Source organism: Melozone crissalis, unplaced genomic scaffold, assembly GCF_028551555.1.
Source record: "Melozone crissalis strain CALT ecotype California unplaced genomic scaffold, PUWL_Pcris_2 ptg000059l_1, whole genome shotgun sequence".
Taxonomy (NCBI): domain Eukaryota; kingdom Metazoa; phylum Chordata; class Aves; order Passeriformes; family Passerellidae; genus Melozone; species Melozone crissalis.
Window position 1 is genome coordinate 985,105 of NW_026535837.1, and position 24,391 is coordinate 1,009,495.

Below are 24,391 nucleotides of genomic sequence, written 5' to 3' on the forward strand. Positions count from 1 at the left end.
TGGCAGCAGGTGATAATATGCACAACACAGGAGAGATCCAAACTGACAAATTTTGACAGTTGAAAACTAAAGAAACTAATATATCAGACCAATAAATATGGGTTGTTTGGGTTTTTTTTTCCCTCCTGTATCTTTTCTCTTTTAATTCCCAAAAGTTAAATTTTCAGGCCTGAGAGATTGCAAAATATTTTTCTTCAAGCAAATCAAAACCTCAGAGCATCTTGTGAAGCACGTTTTAATTCCTGTCCACATCCAAATGGTTATTTTCTCATATAGATGCGCATGTGTAATTCCTGGTAACTTTAACACAGGAATTGTTTATTCAGTTTAGGGAGCTGTAAAAGACTTTTTCTCACCCGAAGCAAGATGGAGGTGTCCATATTCAGTCAGGCATGAAATCCTGGCTGAGAGATTAAGCCTCTTACACAGATCCCAGTGCTGTTAAATGCCAACAAGGACTGTGTAAGCCACATCTTCGAGTGGGGGAGAGCTTCCCTTTGTTAGTTATTCAAAATTAGGAATGTAAACAGCTCTCGCGGCATAATTAGTCTGTGTTTGAATTGGGAGAAAGTGACAAAAATAATGGCATGGCAGAGCTCCTGGAGATGCACAGAGCTGGATCTTGCAGCCTAACAAAGCCATGACTGCTCTGCTGGGAGGGAAATTTGGGTCATAGAGCAGAAGTCACACAGGAGGAGAAGCCCTATTGCATGGGGTCACTAACAGCTCTTTGAAAAAATTATCTTGCTTACAGGAGGAATGGCATGTCTTGAAATTTCATGGCGAAAACTGCAATTTGTCATAGCTCCACAAAGTCCTCCAGAAACCCAGGTTCATTGCCAGCAGAAAACCATGGCTACTGTGGGGTGAAAGTCCTCACCACTTGATCTTTTTCCCATTCCTCGCTTCTAAATGATGGCTTCAGTGAACCCATGGCTTGATTCCCCTGTAATCCATTGCTGCCATCTTTGACAGTGACTCACGTAGAGCTGTTTCTAGCCATATATGAGGCTGTTTGTCCCTGACACTGTCTTGCTAAACAGGTTTCTGTGGAAATTAAATAAATAAAATCTCTACCAGTGGTGCTAATTGGTGCCTTTGGCAGCCTGAGCAAGGGCTTGTGAATTGAATGTGTCATGGAGAATTGAATGTGTCAACTCTCTCCCAATGGCTGGGACCTTGAGGTCTTTCTCTGGCACTAAATTTCCTTTGAAAAAAGAAAAAAAGAGGAAGGGGGGGGAGGGGGAAAAAAAGAGAGAGAGAGTGAAAACAAGCTGAAGTAAGGGATCTTTTCCCTTTTTTTAATGAGGTGTTGAAGTTGAACATTGTCGCGTCCACACTGCAGCGTTTGCTCATCAGATGCCTTAAGAAGTAGGGCTGTTTTCTGCTGTTGTTTCTCAGGCATCCCATTTGCTGCCATTAAACTCTGAGCAGCATGGAGTGGCAGGTTTTATTCAGTCTGTTCAAGCATCTGGCAGGATAGCCATGAAGTTGTTGCCGATGTCCTTAAGGGACTGTAGGGATCTGCATGATTCATTCAGTATTTTTTTCAAGGTACAAAGAAGAAATGCCGTACGCTGTAGTAAATACTGTTCCAAGTAGAGCACAACCAGCTTAGCAGAGCGTGGGAGATTTGCTGCTCTGGAGGCACTGACTGGCAGGATGAGCTCCTCTGCTTGTGGGCAAGAATACACTAACCCATGTGGAGCTAAAATGGGCTCTATTTCAGGCTGTTGAGGACTGGCAGAACCATGTCCACAAACCAATTCACCTTTTAAGTTGTCCTGATTAGGACAGGGGAAGGTTATCACTGCCAGACCCTGAGTTATTTGGATGTCAGAAAAGTTGTCGTCAGCGGTTCAAGCTGCTGTCGAGTTTGTTGGTGATGAAACAAAGATTATATGTGCATGGGGCCTGAAGGGAAGGGTTGTATTTTTTCATTTTCTTTCAGTAGGAAACATACTTTTTCTGTTCCAGCTGGGCCACTTGTTTGTCTTTGGCAATATCACATTTTCTTTAGTAAAATGGAGGAAGGAGCATCGTTGTCTCTTTGCCTTTCAGCAGGGGACAGCTACCAGTCCTAAAGCACAGGTTAGCCTTGTCCTATTACACAGGCATCTTCCCCTCCAATATTCCTGCAGAAAAAAAAAACTGAATTAGGTACTTTTTCTCTGTTCTGACCCAAAAGGATTTTACACTGGAGGCATCTTCAGTGCAGTTTGTGCAACATGGCTGCAGCACCTCTGGAAAATCCATAGGCTCAGCTACAGTATTTCCTTGGAGAAACATGGACTATTGCCTTTTCTGGTTCTTCTCTGTTGTCTTGTTTTCTTTTTTGGGTCCAGCCCTGACCTCTGTAGCAGATACCCTCAAATTCAGGTATCCACAAGTGGGGGTCCATGCCCCCTCAAACCACAGCAAACCAGCTCTTGTTGTGGGGTTTGTTTTATTTAAGAAGATATGAGCCAAATGCGTCCTGAGGAAAATTTTATCCATTTGCATTTTCAGATGTGTCAGTCTGTCAGAGCTCAACAGCTGCCTGAAACATCTGCACATTTGCCATTAAGCTACTGTTTCTTCCAGCCCTCATTCACAGAAACATTTTTCTCTCCTGAGCTATTACTTCCCAAAACTGACCAGTTAAAGGGTATTTCACAGCATATTCATCTTTCAAGTGCAGTTCTTTCAAGTAGTGCTAAGAATGATAAACCAATAGATTTCAAATTTCTCCTTATCGGAATGAACCCCCTGAGCTGAAATCTAAAATGAAACTCTTTGGGCCCATGGAAAAGGACATGGCAATTGCAAAGTTGTGATTACAGCTTGATATTTTCCCCTCTGAATCCTCTCTACTGATTAAAAAGCCTTATATTAAAAAGCTAACAAACCAAACAAAGAAACAATAGGAGATAGACTTGGAGCTGGCTGACAGGATAGAAAAATATTGCAATATTGTCTCAAAATCACACTCTTAAATGTCACAAACTTGGATTTTTTTTCTCATTTTTATCTGGGGTAAAATAATTCAGATTTTCAGAATTTTCCAGTGAAACAGAAGGTTTATAAACACTTATAGGAAACATAAACCATAACAGGCTGTGCCTGTCTCTAGCACACATCCCTGGAACAATGTCCCACTTACTGAAATAATTATTAAAACATCTCCATCATAAAGTGTGAAATTTTAAAGAACCTGTTGGCAGTATGAAAAATGTTTCTCTCAGCTGTGTTAAGTCTAGGCATTACCTGCCTGCTCATGTTTAGCTGTGGCTGCAGGTGATTTTATGTATTAGGAATAAACTTGCTGTGCTCCAGCTGGCAATCCATGGTCACCTTTGCTTGTTACCCAGGTAATGGTTGTCACTGGCCTGGCTGCAGAGCCAGAGGGAGCATTCCCAATGCCATGCACAGCTTGAGCCAAGCAAGGGGCAGTGCAGGGCCATTCTGGATTCAGCCCTTCCTTCCAAAGTGGGCCACCTCCACATGGCTGATTCCAGTGTCTGCTGTGGGCTGCTGTGCACACCTTCTCCTTGTGTCCTATGCCACTACGGGGATGCTGCAGGGTTGAACACAAGCAGGAATGTCAGGTGGCCTGGGATGTTTCTCCTTGGCCAGTATTAGGGAGCTGATACAAGCTTTGCTCACTGCCTGAAGCACAGATTATTTTATCTGTGTCACGCTCCAAGGGAGCACCAAGACTCATGAGCCAGGGTTTCTTTTGTTTACTGATTGGTTTTGACATTTCTCTAGAGTTGTAACAAATCTCTGACTGTGATTAAGAGAACAGGATTGTTTTCTGATTCATCAGTAAGACCTGCATCATCCTTGGGTTCATGTGAAGTAGATTTTTACGTTTTACCCAACCAGCATTGCCCAGAATGTTTCCCCCTCTCCCTATAGCACCAAACACCCCATCTGCAGCAAACATCTCATCTGTCAAGGAGCAGACTTCATTGCTGTGGGGCATTACAGGCAAACCTTGGTCCTTGCTTTTTGTCCCCTGCCTGTGACATTATAGCTCTTCCCTGAGGCTGTGCCTGTGAGCCCTGGCCTCACCCTGGGGCTGGTTGAGCTGCCTGGGTTGTGTGCGCTGAGCAAAAGCTGCTTTACATGTTTGCAGTGGACAAAGGGACAGCAGCCCGTGTTTGGTCCCACACACCACCTGGCTGGACCATGCTGTCAAAGGGGAAACCACAGGATTAAGGCAACTAAAACCACCTGCTTTACTGAAAATTGAGCAGATGCAGGGAGGGCAGAGCCTCCCTTAATGCTGTCAGCCATCAGCAGCCTCCACTATCCCAGCAGTGGTGAGTTCACCTGTAGCTTGTTTTTCATTCTTGAAACTGAGATGAGTGTTCCACCTCCAGTCCTGCCTGGTTTCACAGAAATGGGGGAACCAACGTCAGCTCTTTTGTGTAAGGCCCTTTAAATAAGGTCCTGCTTTAGCCTGATTTTCTGCTTGGGATGTAACAATGAATTCCTGCTGCTTGAGCCTGCCATGTTGCTTATATTCAAAGTATAATGGGGAGCCTTCAGAAAAATATAACCTTATTTACAATGTACAAAGCCAATTGGATTTTGGTTAACAATTTCTAAGTGATTACAGCTCACTAACAATGCAGGTGTGCTATAGATGCAATGCACAGGGGGGGACTTTTTATTTTAAATCATACAAGCTTTCTTTTATTCATGTCATTCAGGTGCCTCAGGATAATTCACATTTCCAGCTTTCATAATGTGTTGTTCAACCACTGTTTTTTCTCCCTCCCTATTGTACTCTCACAAATCATACTCACTAATTTCTGAAAGCTTTTCATTTCTCTCTATAGGTTGTTGTTTCGTAACATTTTATACAAGAAAAGCTGCTCTTGAGGCACAGAATGCACTGCACAATATTAAAACTTTACCTGGGGTGAGTACATTTACTTTTTGATCCTAATTATTTTATTGCCAGAAGAATAGCCCTTTTGCTCTTGATGCTGCTTGGTGCCCCAAATGATCTTGATCTCTGCAAGGAGGGTGGCTAAGCTGATGCTCTGCCCTGTGTTGGTGCCAGTCCTGCAGCAATGGCATCATGTCCAAAGGCAGCTGCTGTTCTCTACCAAGTCCTTTGGCTGGAAGAGGTACTGATTCCTGCTGAGTAGAGACAGTGGCCAAAGTGCAATGTGGATCTTTTTTAAAATTTATTTAAGAGAGAGGGAGGGAGGGAGGAGAGAAAACATATGGCAGAAAAACAATGCACCACTGGGGCTTCGTGTTTGAAAAGGGAGAGAAGAGGAAAAGACAAAACACAGCCCGAGTTTGTTAAATGCAGCCTTTATCCACATGGTATCTAAACAACCTGAATGCCCTGGCTGCACATCTCAGGGTGTTGGGGAGTGTGGTACCCCATAGCTGCTTGTACAGGGCCATCCTGTCTCCTGACATCACCTCTCCTCACCACCTGCTCCCTCTGGCACCAGCATTCAGAACAGTTGTGGTTGTGTTGTACAAACTGTATCTTGTATTTTCCTATGGTATTTTATATTTAAATTACAGGGCTAGAGAGAAGTATATCCCTGGTAATTGCATGTCTAAACTCTGAAATCTTCTTGTACCACCATTTTCATTTTTTCTGCTGTATTCTTTGAGGATAGAAGTGAAAAAAATATAAAGGATGGAGTATATTCCCTCTTGATGTAGGAGAAGTGTTCAAGTATATGTTTGTAATGTCTGGTTACAGACATGAAAATAAATAAATACACTGTGTAAATAAATAGAGCATTGCCTGGACTGACAGTTATATGGCCAATATCTCCTTTAGTTCCTATGTGTTGTGTGTGAAATTGGACACTCTGTGTTTGAAAAATTATATCTGGCTGGTTCACTTTATGCAAGTGATTTCCTGGTAGGGAAGCCACCTCATGTGTCATGGAAATGGCCAGCACAGAGGTGCTGTCATGGGACAGTTACCTGTGAGCCCTGCTAAAGGTAAAATGGGAGTCCTCTGTCATTTGCAGTGAAAATGCTGGGAATGGTGGTAGGAAATCTGAAAAGGTAGGAAAACAGGAGTGTTGGGGAAGATGAAACAAGAAAGCCTTATAAATATGATTGTCTGGCAAAAGATTTTGAGAATATAGAAACTATAAGTGAGATTGAGATGAAAGCAAGCTTTGAGATACTTTTATTACTGAACAACTGGAAAACAATGGTGTGGCCAGCTGAAGGTAATCCCCTTTTGACCAAACAATATCCTCAGTTTGCAGACAGGTCCAAGAGTCAGAGCAGACCCCACTAGCTTGGCATAAGAGACCCAAAGAGGAGTTTTTAGGGTTTAAAATGTAACACAGTATGGTAATGTAATGATTCTTATAGGCTGTATGTAAATGCTATAGGATTTGTATATTGTACTAGATTGGTTAGTGAGCATTAGAATATTCAACACAGAAGAAGATTTATTGTATTGTAATGGAAACCTCACTCTCTTACGCTTTTGCTCTCTTACCCTTTTACTCTATTGCCCTTTTACTCTCTTACCTCTCTTCTCTCAGCCTGCTCTGAGCTGTGTTTGGCAGCTCCCAGCAGGGCCCTGCACCCAGGCCCTTTGCAATAAACCCCAAGTTCCACGACCTGGCTGCAGAGATCTCTCGTCTCCATCCGTCCCTACCATCTACCCCCCGATGCTCCTACACAGGAGAAAAGTTGTGGCACTTCAAGTGATGTTTTCCAGCAATTGGCCCTTGCAAGGGACAGTACCAAGGCCTTACAAGCCTCCCAGTGGGAGTCTCAGCACTTTAGGTTGTAGAGGATGGGTGTGCCATCCTCAAGAGAGAAAGGAAGGCTCTGAGGGACAGTTCCCTTTGAGACCCCTTTGGAGCTCAGCTGAACCTCAGCACCCTCTGTCTCTGCAGCCCCAGTTGTTGCTTCCCATCCCCACTGCCAGAAAATGCCGAGCCCTTGGATGAGAGCTCTCCGACCCCATTCAATGTTGCACCTAAACCAACACACTGAGTGATTGCTCTCCATCGTGCTTTGAGTCAAATGGCTGTGTGCACTGGCTGGGTGGGATGGAGGTGATCCCAAGCAGCTGGAGCAGCACCCTGCCCAGATATAGCATCCTTCAAGCTCTACCACAAGATCTACTCATCACCCCCCTAGGAAGTAGACAGGGTCTGTTTAGACTCATACAATCACAGAGTCATAAGGGGTGGAAAAGACTCCAAGATTTGGAAAAGGCCTACAACATATGACTAAAAACCACAATGTCAGTTAAATCACAGCACTAAGTGCCACACCCAGTTGTTTTGGTTTTTTTGAACACTTCTAAGCATGATGACTCCACCACTTCCCTGGGCAGCCAAGGCTTGACCACCTTTTTAGTGAAGAAGTTCATCCTGATGTCCAACCTGAACCTCCCCTGGTGCAGCTTGAGGACATGTCTTCTCATCCTGTTGCCTGGGGGCAGAGCCTTGCCCCCACCTGGCTACACCCTCCTGTCAGGGAGTTGTGGAGACTGAAAAGGTTCCCCCTGAGCCTCCTTTTCTTCAGGCTAAACAAACCAAGTTCCTTCAGATGCCTTTACTTTTCTTTGTTCTTCCTTGAGTCCCCCAAGCTGCTTGCTGTGTTTCGAGAGATATTATTTATCCCAGTGGGTGACTCAGAGGGGCAGTTTCATTCTCTGGCTTCCTCACATACAGGTGGCAAAGCTGGCTCTGCTCTGCATTGCATCTTACTTGAGCAGAGCATCATTTTCTCCCCAACTTTTGCACAGCTAATGAGCAGGCAGTAGTTAAAGATGCTAGTGTACCTTTTGATATTATTTTAAAATAAGGTTGAAATATTTTTTTTTCCCTAAAGCCCTCTCTAGCTCTTTGTCATTTAAAAATTATCTAAGCTGTTTTTTCCTGTCCTGACTGTGAGGTTACAAAGTTTTCTTTTAAGGAAATACAGATTCTGTATTCCCATGACTCTGGGGCCTTGCCTTTAAAAATACTCCTGATACAGCCAAAGATGTTTAGATTTTACTATGAGATAAGTTGTTATACCTAGTTTTTTAAAGGGAAGCCTCTAATAAAGAGAAGCAACTTGAATACATTTCTACTACTTGTCTTTCAGAATGATTCAGCATATATTATATAACAGATTCTATATTTTGCACGTGCAGTATGCTGCCATTCAGCATATATGGGGATACTGTTATGCTGCATCTGTGTATTCCCAAAATAACTTCATTTAAGCACTCTTTAAAGTTGTGGCACACATGCTGGAAACACTTCATGTTAGCAGGGTTCTCCTTATATGAATTGTAGCAATTTCTTGCCTGCTAAGCAGCTTTTACCAAACAAGCAGGAATCAGTAGTGGATAGTTCTGTGTGAGAAATGGTCTCAGAGCAAATGGAAGCAATCTCCTGTCAGGGCTACAACAAGGGATGAATTTGGATCAGGTTCATTTGGGCATCAAGTGTCAGCTTGCTTCCAGTAAGCAAGGTATGGTCAGTAGGAGGTTCAGTAATAAGGTGTCTCCTGGAAACAAAAGGATCCATGCCTTCCCCTTTTGCTGTAATATCACCATGCATCAGATAAGGCGTCCCTGAATAGCCCAGGAGGAAAATCCCAGGCAAAGGCTGGTGATTTATTGGTGCAAGGTAAGGAAAGCTGGCAGAGGCAGCTGTGGCTGTTGGAACCCATCTGTGTTTTACCTGCACTCAGGTGTAGCCTGCACTGCTGCAGAGCTGTGGAGGAGAATAGCTCTGGGTTCATTATTGTTGCAGCCTGGATTATTTCTGAGTTTGGTCTCTTAGTCTCTGCATTTCTTAAATGCAGCCTTGCTCCAGGTAACTTGGTAAGCAGGTTTTGGATCAACACCAGGGAAGCCAAAAAAGTGGGGGCTTAGTGTGAAATTTATCCCCCTTCCAAGGCTGCATGTTCAGTTTAATTTAAGTAGGTTTTTGAGCAAAGCCTGCAGTGCTATGTCTCTATCTCTGCTTTTTGCCTGGACCTCATCCTTAACAGAGACATGAAAACACCAGCGCTTGATCTGCTCCTTTGAGCTGCACCCTTTTAGTGGACATGAAGAAAATAAGACCAGACATAAATGATTAATGCAGAATCTTGGAAGAAAATATTGCAGGGTGCCTTGCTGTTTGATTACAAGCCTTGGAATTAGTCAACATTTCCATAATTCTAAACCAATATACACCTGTTTTCCCACTGTGATGTGAAGGCACAACTTAATTTAACAGAAACCCCGCTGTGCTAAATCTCTCATTAAATACCAAGCTAGTTCTGTAATTTAAAGTTGCAGCACTACTATTTTAACTGAATTGCCTTTGTATTATAAAATTAATAAGAAGTTAATGATGCACTTTGCTGTATTCGCTCAGATTTATTTTTTTTTTCACAGCAACAACAACAAAAAAGAAAGATAAAGAAGAAAAACATGTCACCAGCTGACATCTCAAGGCTTTTCTGGTTTTAATCATTTTCCTGAGGATAGAAATTCATTTAAAAGATTTTTTAAAAAAAATTTAAAACTTTCTGCACAAGTAGGATCAAACATCATCTTTCTATTCATGATTAATATAATCTCTCTGTTAGTCATAATATTTCTTGTCATATATTGGAGCTTTTATCTTTCCCAAAATATGTATTTAGATATCACTTGTTATGTAGGATTGCTACTAGGCAGAGAAGCAGATATGCAGTGTTTGAGAGATACAGGCACATTGTTATGATATATGATACAGATCAACAAAACAGGGACAGTTCTCTTCTGTTTACTTGGTGCTGGCATCACAAGTAGCTTTTATGTCTTGCAAATGAACAATGTGAATTTTCAGATGGGTCTTTTCAAACATAGCAAGAGAGCAGGTTGCTGATACCCTCGTAGCTCATAGGGATGTGGTTTATATTATTCAGCTTAGAGTCAGGTTTTCTTGGAGTGTTCATTTGGATTTTGTTTTAAAAGGCAGAAGGGAGAGAAGGGAAAATCTCAATTTGAATGTAATAATGATCCTGGAAATGGGCTTCTTTGGGATGAGATGTAGAACTGAGGCCTTAACTAGTCTCATCTTCATTAAGAATCTCATGGCTTCGTTAGAGGTGTTTAACTTCTATTCCCTAAACAGAGTAATCCAATAAATTCCACCCATCTAAATTTATTCTTCCTTCAGTTAGATGTAATAATCTTGCTTCCCCCATGCTCTAATTTGCTGCTTAGTGAAAATTGGCTTCTGTATAGAGGGCAAACCTCAAAGAGCTGCATTCAGGGACTGCTCTAACTGCCTTTATGGCACTGACATTCGTTCATTGTTTTAGTTTTAATATGCTTTATTTTAAAAACAGAATGTGCTCTGTTTTGCTGAAAAGTGAACCTGGTAGGATTTCCTGGCAAGGGTTAAGTGCAGAGAGGTAGCACAAGAGCACTATATGTTGGTTGGATTCTTGGAGCCAAATAGCTGAATAAATGCACTTTTAATGTCATGCAGAGGCTATTTGAAGTCAGAAATCAATGGGCATCCATTTGTAAAATCTACGCCTAAAACTCTTTGGAGTCTTTGTTCTTTATTTGAAGTTAGATTTATTGGACATGGTAAGGGTCATTTGTTGTCTTTATGTACATTTTTTTATATATCCTCCTACCTAAGGTTATCACAAAAATAGTTAACAGCCCACAATCTGCACTCCCATGCTTTTAACAGAATCATGGTTTATGTGGTTCTTATTTCAAGTGGGATATACATATATAAATATATATTCCAAGCAGCAGCAAACCTTTTTTGTTGAAGTTCTGGCATGAAATTAGGACATTAGCTGTATGAATTGATTTGATTAAGGGTTTAACAAGGAAAAATACCATTTTGAGAAAGCTCTTAATATTTTAACAGCAAGGTGGAGTTTGTAGGAACTGTATTTGTAAAATATTCATGGCTTTCTTTTTTGCCAGATGTTGTCAAGGAAAACATTTTTAATCTTTGCATTGTAAGAATCACATCTGGTTTTATTAAATATTTTTTGCATCATAGGGAAGCAGGACTGGCTTAGAGGGAACTTTGCCCACAGGTTGTGTACTGGCTGTAAGGAAACCTCAAAGTCCATTTAGGGGTGTAGAACATGAAAAATAATAATCAGAATAATCTGGTCCAAAATGCAGGCACCTATGACAACTTAGTATGAAACCTCATTCATTTTCTGATAAAATACCATTTGTCCAACAAAAAGCAAAAAACCACAAATATATTTCTGGTTCTTGTTTTACATCATGAGTTCCTTTCTAATGATTATCCTGCCACTCTCGTTTCTGGAGCAGTGTTTCAATATCCAGTTCCCTTCTCTGTTTTAAGCCTTATAGTTTCTCAGTACTATATGAACATTATGTTAAAATTACCTGTAATAAAGAGGTAATCATCCAATATGATTTGAATAATAGCCTGAATATGATATAGCAGTGACTCTGAGAGATTTTGACAAACAGAAAGGGAATTCAAAGAGCAATTAACTTAGTTAAAGCTTTGCAGTGATTGATTTATGATGACAAATGAAACTAATTCAGTACCCATATAGTATGGCCAAATGCTGTTTAATGAAGGATCCAAAGAGTATAGAACTGCTTAAATGATAAAAATACCAAATGGGAAAGAAGAGAATTCCCAGGGAGCAGCTGTTCCTAGGAGGTGAGCTGTAAGACACTCAATGATGTTGAGAAAGTGAATCTGGCCAATTCCTTCCTTTAAAATGCTATACAAAGGAACCTACTTAATGATACACTTTGCCCAGCTCAGAAAACAAGTGGGTATATTTTTTTATTCAAAAATGTCACTTCTACCCATGCCCCTCAAAAAGAAAAAATGTTGCGCTGACTCTACCACTTCAGTGAAAATGAATATTTGCGCTAATTTCAGATACCTTAGTAGAAAATATGGGTTTGCACCTACTATTGCGGTGAACCACAGAACGGATCACCAGCCTCAGATTTATAAAATAGAAGAAAGTGACTTAGGACCCAGTGAATCTCTGTAAGTAGCTGAACTTGCAGCTTAAAGGAAGAATAGTGAGTGTTGTGCAGACGTAGGGAGAGGGGAATATTTACCAAGTGAAAATAACTTCTCTAAATTGAGCAAAACATTTAGTTCATACTTATACTGTCCCTTTTTCTCACTGAGGGATGGAGGGTCAAATTTGCATTCACCAAATTCACAGCCTCATCATTAGGACAACTTTCTGGCATGCAAGGAGAATGTAGTTCAAATCCTCTCTTCCTTGTTAACTGAAAGGATTTAGCTTGGATTGGCCTAACAGAGCCTTCACCACTGGACTTAGCTAAGATTAGGGTCACTGTTTCTCCTCTTGAAGCTGCTCCAGCTGTATGAAGGTATCAAATTCTGGTGGTAGTGAGAGAAAGCAAGGATAGCACTTGGTTTCCTGGTACTGAGGGCAGTGACTCAAGTGCTGTGATATCTGGATATGAGTCCATGCTCTAGTAAGTATTTTGTTCTTCGGAAAAGCTTCCAACGTTTGGCAGAGACTCCAAGAGCAGGGAAGTGCAGGAAGATCCATTGCTGAGGAACTGAGAGAAGGTGGCTAAACCTTGACCTGCCTTACACTGGGGATGTGATGACCTGTGGTGTGTCAGGAGGGTGCAGAGCTGCACAGGGCATGGGCATTTAGGTTTAGATCCCAAACATCCATATCAGGCTGTTTAGGAAGCAAGAACACATTGGCCCAGCTGCAAAAGCAGTTAGATGCACACTAGCTTTTTTAGAGAAGTCTTGGAGTAGTTCAGGAATTTTTTTTTCCTTTTTCCTTTTTTTGCACAGCTTTGCAGTATAATAATGTTGGGATGGAAAGTAAGTGATGCATAATAATGGCTTGACCTCAGAAAAATTCACTAATGTGAAGCTCATCCCCATTCTGGCGCATGACACTGGGATTTACCTCTGGTTTCCATAACTCTGACCAGTTGAGGTCATCACTTTGCAAAATCCCTCCAGACCTTTTTGTCCAACTTTGAAATCTTACTCAGTGAGGGTGGAGGATCAGTTCACAGGATATCACTTTTAAGCTGGGTGCCCAAAAATCGCTGACTTGGAGAACGTTTTGCTGTGCACTTCAGAATGGAAATCTCTGAAGAAAATCAAGAAGCCATCACTGGAGTACTCCAGGGTATTGCAAAGCTCACCAAGATTTAGGTGGGGTGCTTAGCTAAGGACAATAGCCCAGGCACTCTCTTAAACAGCTATTTGTCCTCCTGCTGGTGTTAGCTGTTTTCTGTTATCTGGAACAGAAAGTACAGGTGCTTCAGTCAGCCTCATTAGCACCACGACACGAGCTATTAAAATTGTCATCTTAATGAAAAACTAGTTCAGGGAGCCTTCCTAGCTGTCTGACTACTCCTACAATAGTGAAATTAGAAAGGCAAATCATAAACAGAGTTGCAGGCATCAGGAAGCAACATCATTAGAGGTGCCCTTGGATGCCATTTGCCTGCCTTGATAGCAATGTTTGGCACCCGTGGATCTGAGTTATGTTATGACTGAGGAGCCTGGGCCTCATGGCTTGTTTTTATCAGAGAGAATGTTTGTTCAGCATCCTCCTGCCATTGTGTCCAGCCCTGTGAGCTGTGCTGCTTCCTTAAACACCTCTGCTCCGTGGTCCATTGCTGTTGAAGGGATGCAGTGTTGCCTCATGGTGTGTTTGCAGTCCTGTGGTGGTGCAGGAAGCTGAGGTAGCCCCAGCCAGATTTCCCCTGTGATCACACTGGGCAGGTGCACTGTGCTGCAATGGGACAGTGAGAAAACAGAAGTTCTGTCTTCTCTGTTGTACTCAAAAACCCCATAATACTACAAAAACCAGGTGAAACTGGGTGGCCTGATTGATTGAGTCTCCTGCTGTAACAACACTCTGTGGTCAATCATATTCTGTCTAATCAAAAAAAATCTTTGCAGACCCAGAGAGATAATTTCTTTTTTGTTTATTCTCTGGAAGAAATTATCATCTTCATCAGCTTAGTTGGAAGAGACACTTTTTTGTCTGCTCTTCCCCTGTGCTGTGCAGAGAAATCCTTCCTCCTCTGGCCAGTGGGGCCACTGGGGCTGCCAGAAGTACATGGAGATTCATTTGGGTGCAAGCACCAGTCTGGGGTACAGGCATGTTCATCTGATTGTCTTGGTAGACATCCAAACCTCTAGAGAAGCTCAAATGGGCTGTGAATTCCCACCCTGGAAAGACATGGAGGACATGCAGTTGCAGAGCTTATATTTTAGGCTGTCAGTGTGTGAAGCAAGTGGTCAGCACCCTCTAAAGCAGAGAGCAAGTATTATTGACAAGACACAGGGGAATGGGTTTAAACTGGAAGAGAGTAGGTTTAGATTAGACATCAGGAACAAATTCTTTCAAGGCCGGGTTGAACAAGTCTTGGACAGACCTGGTCTATTGGAAAGTGTCCCTGCCCTTCGCAGGAGGTTGAAATTAAATGGTCTTTAATGTCTCCTCCAACCCAAACCTTTCTATTATTCAATGATTCAATGATTTTATGATTCTATGATTCTACATTTAGAGTGTCAAGTACCTTTTAACAGGAAAAGCACTAACAGAGGGGGAAAGCTAATGGTTTTCTCACTTTTGGAATGGTCCACCTTTTCTCCATCAGCTTAGCTGAAATCAGTAATGGCTTTGCTGCCAGACAGTAGCCTGATTATCTGCAGGAGCAGAGAGAAACAGCATTGAAAAAGATGCCACCATAACTCCATTGTTAACAAAAGCCTGTACCTGTATCTATTGCCTTGTGCCAGGGAAGTTAAAAATGCAAAAACTGCAAAAGAAAAAAAATCACATTGAGCTAAACAGAGTCTTAAGCAGTGGTAAACAAAATGTAGCTTCCTTTGTGGAAGGATTTTTATCCAGCTGCAGCCAAATATCAAAGTGATATCAAAGGAAAGCTACCCATTAATTAATTCAGACTGACTTCACAAAGCAAGCTGGAGCTTTTGCTGATATCTGATTCTGACAACTTCCTAATCTTCACAAGATTGTCATTAAGAGTGGCATTAAAGCAGTCTGCAGTCAATCCCAGCTCTCGCCCCATTGTAACTCAGGGATGGTCTATCTGCCATCAGGGGTGGGGGATATGCAAGCAGGGCTTAAAGTAAGGAACTTTGCTGTGCAAATGGAATTTACAATGTATCGGGGAATCACATTAATACGCTGCCTCAGTCCTTCATCCTAGGAATGCTCACCCATTCCCACTTGCAACCGTTACAAGTTGCAGTGAGTGGAAATTTTCTCTTCTGAAGGAGAGACACAGGGAAAAAGCAGAGAAAGAAACTAAAAAAAGAAGCTTGTGTCTGAAAGGAATAATTAAAAGTCTGTAGTGATCTCTAAGAAAGTATGAATAGAGGCTTATCACTGATTTCAAGATAGAGAACACAGGATTGTGAGTTGAAGAAAGTAAGATTGTGGAAAATAAGACACTTATCAGAGGATAAGATTAGTTTTAAACTAAAAACTTTGAGCGACCTGGTGTAGTGGAAGGTGCCCCTGCCCGTGGCAGGGAATGACATGAACCTTAAGGTCCCTTCCAACCCAAACCATTCTATGATCCTGTGAACTGAAAACCTGGTACCTCCACAACTGAAGCTCCTGATTCCACCATGAGAACACAACACTCCCTGTTCCTTACTGCTGCCAGGATCACTCAGAGGGATTGCAGCCTCATGCAGAGATGTGAGGGATATGACACCTTTATCTTTCCATTCAGCTGTGAATGGCTCAAATGATTGAAGGGAGTTTTCTTCCTAGACCATCACTTGAGCAAGTATCCACCAGACAGTAACTAATACTATTTTGTGGGAAATTCTGACAGTACCTTAGAGGAAAATGTGCTGTGTTATTATACAGTATATTCATTTCAAATATTGCAGAGAATACAGAGGAGGATAAGTGCTGTGGTGGGAGCACCTCACCCAGCATCCACAGCAGCATCCATGAAGATGGTGCATTTATTTCCTCCACTGCCCAAATGCCAGTGACAAATAGGAATTATTTTGGTTGTACACAGAACCAGGGATTTACCATCTTAAGAGGTGAAATAAAGCTTAGATCGAGTATCACAAAAAAATACCCAGCTCAATTAGAATAATCTTCTAAAGGATACAAAGTTAAATCCCAGTCCTTACGGGTGTTTGGGGTAGGAAAGTATTAGAAAATATGGGATAGGCAGTAATCCTGTATTGGCATTAAGTCATTGGAGATGAGCTGCTGGATTTTTTCATCTCTCATTTCTCTGACCGCTAAGAAGTGAAAGAAATTGCTATGCTGGGTAAATATAGAATCCTCCTGTTTGTACAAAGATATATGATTAACCAAAAAGAAAGGTCTTGCTAAGTAAGAGCTACAGTCAGTCCAGGTGCTGTACTTATGCACTTGTGTCTGGAGGGCTCTGGGGGTTGCTCAGGCAGACGTGTCCCTTGCCTCTTGTGACCCTGGTCATTTTGCAAAGAATTACATGGATTTATCCCAGTTTAGAAGTGGCCTGATAGCTGACAGCCCTCATTGTCTGCCACTTGTCTTCCTCCCTGTTGACATGAGAGCCAAAAATAGGGGTTGTGACATGGAGAAAATTCTTTTCTGCACCCGTTCCTCCTTCCCTGTGTTTTCCTTGCCTTCTGCTATAGCTTCCCTGACACTGCAACAGCCCTCAGGCTGCATTGGCCTCTCTCAGAAAAGTAGCATATGCCAAGAAACCAGGAGTTCAAGACTTCCCAGTAGCTCTAAATGCTAGCTTTGGAGCGGGTAGGATGAAAGATGTGAGAGTTTTTAGCTCAGTTGGGTTTATCAGAGGACCTTCCTGGTAGCTCTCTGTGGCCTCCAGCTGTTCCACCTGAAGCCATCCCTGCAAAGAGATTTCCTTGACCTTTAGGTGAGTTGCACATAAAGATGTTACTCACGGGGCATAGACAGAGAAATTTTCTAATTGAGTACAGCAGCAGTAAAGAATTAAGTAAAAGAAGACAAGTTTTCTCATTCTGATGCTTACAGACACTAAATGAAGCATTGTTACTTTTTCTCAAAAGAATCAAGGGGCCCAGTCTCTGGACACAGGCATTGTGGTTCATGCTTGGGATCAGATGCTGGTTTGGAGCTCTGCAGATGGGTGGAGGCAGGTTGATTTTGGCTTTACTCTTCCTAGCACTGTCCCTTTTACTAATGAAATCCTTATCACAGCTTGGTCCAAACACCACAGCCAGCTGGAACTGGACTCATTCTTCAAAAATATGTGTTTCTGCTAATGTTGTCCATTCATTTTTTGTTTTGCTTTCCAAAACACCTATTGACAGAAATATTCAAATGCACTAGAATTCCAGAAGATTAGCATTATACATATATAGTGCTTGTTTAGTATGAACACAAACCACTTTCCTTACCCCAAAGAAAGCACTGGCAGAGTACATTATCTACAGAGATGCTAAAAAATTAAAGAGAATGAGTTCATACGAAGGGTGGTTAAAAATAACATGGTTGCTCAACGTGGCTCTTACTAGTGTTTGTAACTGTATGTATACACAGCCAGACTCATATTTTCATGTGGACAGTGTGTGTTTGTGTGTGCTTGTGGCTGGAGACTTGTGGCAGTATTGTTCTGTTTTCATAGATGGATGGAATATCGAGCTATCTTTTTCATTCTCTCTCCACAGCCAGATTATTTTGCCAGGGCAGACTATTGGCATAACACTGAGTGTCTGGATGCTGATACTGGATAGTCGTGGAAAATTCCTGTAACTTCAGCTCATGGAGAGCTTAAATAGAATTTATGAGCCATATCCTCATTTGGCGTAAAATATTATGGCTCCGCTGGTTCAACAATAAAACTGTACTACTTACCCCAGCTGATCTCAGTCAGGAGAGCAGGATTTTTGACATCTTAATTCAAAACCTCTTTTCTACCTGAATGCTTTGGCTATTCCCTGCAATATTTAGAGGCATGCATGTTGACAAGTAGTTTGGGGCTCACATCTGACCTTTGGAGAAATCTGGATTGGTCTCTGTTTGGTAACAGAGAGGAGTTTGACTGCCTGTCTGCCTTCTGGGGAGGAGGGAATTGTGAATCAAGACATGAATTCTGGACTCAGAACTTCTCTGTGCCTTTGCTAAGTGAAAAGTGAAAATGGCAGCGGCCCCACATCATCAGGGCCAACTTTTTCTATATATTGTACCCTTTGCTCTAATTTAAAAGGTAGAATTTCAATAGATTTTATAATTTTGATGCTTTTGGGGCTTATTTTAGACTTACCTCAATCACACTTTTTAGCTATAAGATGTTCGTGCTGGTACATTGTAATGCAAATAGGAGAGCTTTCCAACAGAACTTTAAAAAAGCTTTACATTAAAAAAAATCCCATAGCCTAGAATTTGAGTTTTGTACAAAATAATAGACTCTAGTTTCTGTCAGAAGAGGAGCCCAAGAGCGTTGTTGAATCAAGGTGACCTTCCATGCTGCAGAAAGAGCCAGGCAGAAGATCCACTTTGCAAATGAACAGAAAAATCTGTGATGTGAAACTGGGGGAGTGGCTGAGGCTGGTTTCACTCTTATTGAGTGAAAGAAAAAAATTAAGAAGATAAGTGTAGATGAGATAACACTGTGAAAGAAACAGAGGATCCCCTGACTATGCTTTCTTGTCTTTCTGAAATGTTGCTGTCGCTAGTCATTCCTTTTAAAGGGTTATCTCCTGAATTCCAGCTTGGCAAAGGTAGATATTGATGACCATAATCACATGGTGTTTTCCCAGGCCTTAGTTCACAGAGGACAACAAGCAAGCACAGAAGAGAGTAAGTCTTTAAATAAAACTCCTGCAAAACAAGCATTTTATATCCTGGTCACTTTGGCCTCTCTCAGAAGTGAGGTTGTGTTTTGCATTACAAAAGCCATTGCATGTTTTTAAAAACCTATGATTTAAACTAAATTTCTTTGCAGTCATTGGTAGCCTGAAAGAAAAGTTTTTTTGGGGCTGGGTTTTTAGTGAAGAAGGACAGAGTAGAGAATTGCTTTGTTTTCTTAACAAATTTCTAAAAATTATTCTAGAAGTTGATGTGGAATCAGAGGGATTTATGTAGAAAGGGAGGGGTTTCCTGTGGACCAGGCTTGAGCATTAGCACCCTAAAATGGTGACCGCAGACTGAGCTACTTGAATATTTTCATTTGGCAGCAGGAAAGGTCTTTTTTAAAATGGGGACTTCTTCTCTAGCTTTCACAGATTCTGAGAAGGGTAAAATTCCCTGAATATGCTCTCAGGAGTCCATGCTCCCTAAGTGGGGAATCTGGGAGAAAGGTGAAATCTGACTTTGCAGACCACTGAAGAAAGAACGTCTCTGCTTTGATTCTCCTTTTAAGATGGTTGAGGGACTTCTGTCATTCCCATGGGAAGACTTTACGCAGAAGATGACTTAATAGGTAGCATGTTTTGGCTTTGCTCTGGCTCTGTTTTCCAAATACTAATATGGGAGGAGGAGGTGTTCTTAGATTTGAAGGGAAAGTTCTCCCTTTAAAGTCTCAACCTCCTGTTGACTTCTGGAAACAAACGCCCAACTGGGGAGATGGAAGAAAGTACATCTTCAGAACACTTGAGTCATGTCCAGTGGGACACTGACTGGAAGGCTTGTGTCATGCTGGGAATTGAGTCCTGCCATCTTAGGTCATGCTGGCCAAATCCACCCAATGCACAGCGAGGCTGCATTAGTTATTAGCTGACATCCCAAAGCCACAACAGCTTGGATGGCATTTGGTTCCTCCAGCAGCCCTGGATCACTGCTTCAGGTTCTTATGTCACCTCTCAAATCAGGTAGCCAGGGAGTAATATTGTAAAAATAACCCTGCTTGTGTGGAGTACCTGCTAAATAATATCTTACCTACATTTGATGATAAAATGACAAAATTTTGGCTTGGCTTCAATCGTGGAGTAAATCCAGGTGCATCACATGGAGCCTCTCTGCCTTTTTCCCACCTTCTTCCTTTCTGCTGCAGGGAGCCAGCAGCAGTGAGTACCTGGCAGGGGTGTTGGGAGAGGAATCAATTGGAGCGTGAGGAGCTCGGGCTCTGGTGCAGTGCGGACAGCTCGGCTCCCTCCCCATGGATCCTCATTCCAGGCTGTGCCGAGCTTCCCTGTGTGGCGCTGGGCAAGGCGCCGCCGAGCCACGCTCCGTTTCCGCCCACAAACCTGGGCAGAGGTTTTTGCCCCCTGCAATCACCTTGGATTTCAGGGCAATACTTGGGAGGTAAAACCCAGCCAATTAATGTCACAGGGAGACTTCAGTTACCTCCCCACCCCGTTGACACGCAAACTTCAATTGGCAAAATGTCAACAGAAGTTATTGCTGCTGCCGATGAGATGGATAGCTCTTGCTGTTAAAATAATATCTGATGTTTTGCTCAGATGTCTAATGGGTTTGCTTTTTAAGCATGGATGATGCAAAATATCCCCAAGGCATTATTCCCAACAAGTTATAGAATCCCACTTAATGTCTATTTTTAGGATTGAATAGGTTCTGTAAAGGCTCATTTGTTTGAAGAAAAGATAGTTAATAACTTTGCTTTCCATGTGATTTTGAAGAGACAATTTTTGGCTGTACCTCCCCTTCTTTATCTCCACTTCATTTGGCTTGCCTGTGCCCTGGAGTTGTTGCCATTAGTGTGGGAGGTAAGAAATTAAGGAATTAAATAAATGGAGGAGAACTGCTAAAAGAGCAACAGTAGCTGTTTGTACACTAAGAAGTGGTCACTTCTAAGATAGCCAACTTTTTAATCTCTATCTGAGGGTACAACATTTAAAAGAGACTGAGTGCTACAGCCTAATTAGTAAATGTATGGGAGGAACAGCAGGATGTGGGGGGTGACTGTGGAAGGGATCAGTAGATGAAGAATTATTGATTATGATAATAATAATAATGATATTTTGTTATTATTTTAAAGCACAACATTGTTTTTAGTCTCCCTAACTAATGTTTAATTTAACTTGAATTTAAACCACAGAGTGTAGTGGATTGCAAATAACTGAGTTGGAAAGCTTCCAAAAGCCATTGAATTTCAGTGGTTTTATTGTTCTCCGGTAAAACATCTTGTTTTAAGCAAGCTATATGCTTGTTTCTGTGCTCTAAATAGAAAATAATGATGTTATGCATTACCGCATGAACTATATTTGGCACCCAGCAGCAATATTCATTTTCTCTTGCTTCTCCCTTTTCCTCCTCCCTTCCCCCCTCTCCCTCTCTCTCTCTCCAAAAAAAGCATGTATATATGTCTGACAGTAATCTAGGAGGCCAAGTAACAGCTCACATTCTTATACTACTAAAATTGTATGAATGCCTAACACAGCTTAAATCCCTTAAATTGGGATTTATGAAAGGATGACAGCAAACAATCTTCTAGCTATGCCATCTCTCAGGCAGTTACAGCAACTGCTTTACATTTATTTGTGAGAATCTAAGTGGTAAATGCACATTTTTCCTCCTTTCATCCGTGAATAAGCAAAGGTGAATTACTTCAACCAATACTGGGAATCCAAAGCTCTGCCTGTGCTGGCGAAGCCAGCAGGAGCATGGTGCTGGTTAGCACTTCCCTGCCTGGTGTTTGGGCATATTTTGGGGGAATAAAATGAGCTACACACTGTTCCCACTGGACTGTATGGACAAGGATATCCTGTTTGGAGTGGAAGGAGGAGTATAGCTGTGCAAATGCAAGCTGTGCCACACCACTTATTTTAAGATCCAGAGAGCAGTCCTTTGCCTCTTTTATTCACTAGTATTTATTTGGCCCTGGAGATTATCCCCAGTTCCCAGAGAAGTTCCCAAAGCACTAGCCAGATATTGACTGCGTAATTCAAGTTAGTTTGACCCTAGAGGAGTCATTCTAAACAGTTCCTTTCGATAGGAAAATACACCTCCTTCACTTCTGGGAAACTCATATTACTTGTGAGTCACAAGGGTTTAAAAAAGCAAAACCAGCTGGCAATGAAATGATGTGAGAAATGAGCGTTCAAGAGCTCCTCTGAAAGATCCTATGGAAAAACTGGGGAGCTAAAAGGTGAAATGAGGGGTGGGGTGGGGGGTATAAAGGTATCTGCACATAATAGTCCATTGCAGAAAAGCAATGGTCTCTAAAGACATTGAAAATCATTTAATTCTCTGGTGCTTATGGAGTATTTTCTCTTCTTCCCCCGATCTTCTGGTAGGTCAATACATTCCCTCCTGACTTCCAGACTCAGCAGAGGTTCTCAGAAACCTGGCTGGTCTTGTTTTTTCCTTGGACTACTGGTCTAATTAAACTGCACTCACTAATTGGATCAGAAGTTTGGAGAAAGATTTGAATTAATTTCCAGACCAGAGTTAGGCAAAGAATATAATTTTTTCCCACTGGTTTCCATGCTGGTACCCGTTTAGCTGCTTTTCTTCTGAGCCTTTAGCCTGTCTCTGCTGCTCCCTTTAATATTTCCTTCCCCTTCAATTTTCCTATTGATTCCCAAAGTCTCAGTATTTATAATCCTTCACCCAAAAAGAAAATTAGGGTTTAATTAAGGTCTAATGTCTCTTCTTCTCTATCCCACATTCTCTCTTGACATTTTACAGTTCTGAGATGTAGAAAATACTAAAGTCCCATTTGGCTTCAACGGTGATTAGTGCTAGCAAGAAGCAAGTCCCAAAGTGCTAGAAATGACAAGATACATGCAAGCTGCCATCATTTAATCCTATTGCTTTTTGTTTGGTTTGGTAGTTACCAAAGTAACCTGAGTTCTTCAAATTTACCCTTTGCCTGGGGGGAGGTTTAGCTCCATTTTGTGTGGTGTTTCTCTGTGATGTGGTCTATGAGGGTGACAGGTAAGGGACAAACTGAGTTGGGTCATGGCTAGAAACTTCTAGCCAGGGCAGATGACAGGGAAGGGAGGACGGGGACAGGTCTGAAAAGGGCTAAAAGCTCTAGAAGTCTGCTGGTGGCTTTAAAGCAGTGGTAAGGAGTGAGGAGTCATAGATAGTGTTCTCCTCACACAATCCCTCAGCTCTGATGGTGAAAAGTCACATTCTGCTTAACTTCAGAGGACTTCCAGGAGGTGGTCTTTGCCATGCTGATCAGGGTGAAGGTGCAGACATGTGTGGTGTGCATTCAGAGTTCTTTCTTGCTAAGAGGTTTTCCTTCCTAAGGGCATGAGAAGTAACAGGAGCAAGGCATGTGCATCCACAGTGGCAGGAATGGACAATAAAAGCTGCCAACAGATGTAGTAATCATGTATGAAGGTGCTTTCGCAATGGACCATAAAAATAAAAAAAAAAAAGATTTTTCAGTCTAGATGGCCAGAATTTCAGAGATGCTGAGGATATCCAAATTTCACAGACTCAAGACAGCTGCAGCAAAATGAGCCATCAGCTCCTTCATCTTCACTGAAAGGCATCTCCTGCTTTTAATCACCAAAGTCCTGTGTCAGACTGACATACTGATGTGTAACATCTTAAAGCAGCCAATACAGACCACTTCCAGTGCCAACTGCCTCCTCCTACAAACCTTGCTTCACGCACAGAAATTGCTGCTCGCAGGAAGTCTTTAGCCTACCCAGAATATCTGAATGCCCATTTCTCTTCAGAAAATTGATAGAAAGCAGGTGTCCAAAAGCCTTTCCAGCAATTATATTGACAGCTCTGAAATGTGATTTAAGCAGTTGCTGTTGATGCAGTGGTGACTTGGAATGTGCCAACCCCATGCTCATCCATGCCTGGAGATAGTTCTTACCCATTCACTCCTGACACCTCAGGCTTAAGATTACACCTGATTTGAAGCATCCCCTGACTAAACAAAACAAACCATGAGCTGATCGCCTTGTGCAATGTGCAACCACACAATAGTAATCACAGCTAATGACTCTGCTAAATGCTAGACTGCACACACCTCCTTGTTTGGTGTTTGTTTTGTATACAGAAGGTAACATCAACTGAATAACGAGGATGCCAAGTTACAGATGGGGTTGTGGAATCATATTTGACAGCCGATTAGAGTAATCTGACAGAAATGATGACTTAATCACCACGACAGACTCCAAATTCCCAGATAGAATTCCACCCAGGTTAATCTAATTTCCTTGCAATATTTTTGCCAGAAATAGACTCTTAGCCGGCTTGTTTTCTCCCATGCAGATGTCACATAGCTTTGACAAGAATGTAAATAGGTACTGCTATTTTTGTTGAAAAGATGACTTTGAGGCTCTAAAGCTGGAGAGGTGGCATGCCTTTGAGATGCATTGAGTTGCTTTGCTGTGTTTTTTTTCTCTAATGACGTTATGTTTACGTACAGCAAGATGTACTCAGGAAAAAGAGGGGGGTAAAAGATGTAACTATTCCATTGTAATTCTAGACCTTGGCTTGGTCCTGCTGCTGCCCTGGA

The 24,391-nt window shown here is 41.9% G+C and overlaps 1 protein-coding gene across 8 annotated transcripts in view; it reads left to right on the forward strand.

Moving 5' to 3' along the window:
* The window catches only part of CELF2 (CUGBP Elav-like family member 2), a 550,656-nt gene that overhangs the window by 443,014 nt on the left and 83,251 nt on the right, over positions 1–24,391 (forward strand). For all 8 annotated transcript variants that reach the window (XM_054287543.1, XM_054287539.1, XM_054287537.1 and 5 more), the window contains one exon: positions 4,830–4,912. In XM_054287543.1, coding sequence (XP_054143518.1) covers positions 4,830–4,912 — 83 coding nt within the window. The remainder of the gene's footprint in view (positions 1–4,829; positions 4,913–24,391) is intronic.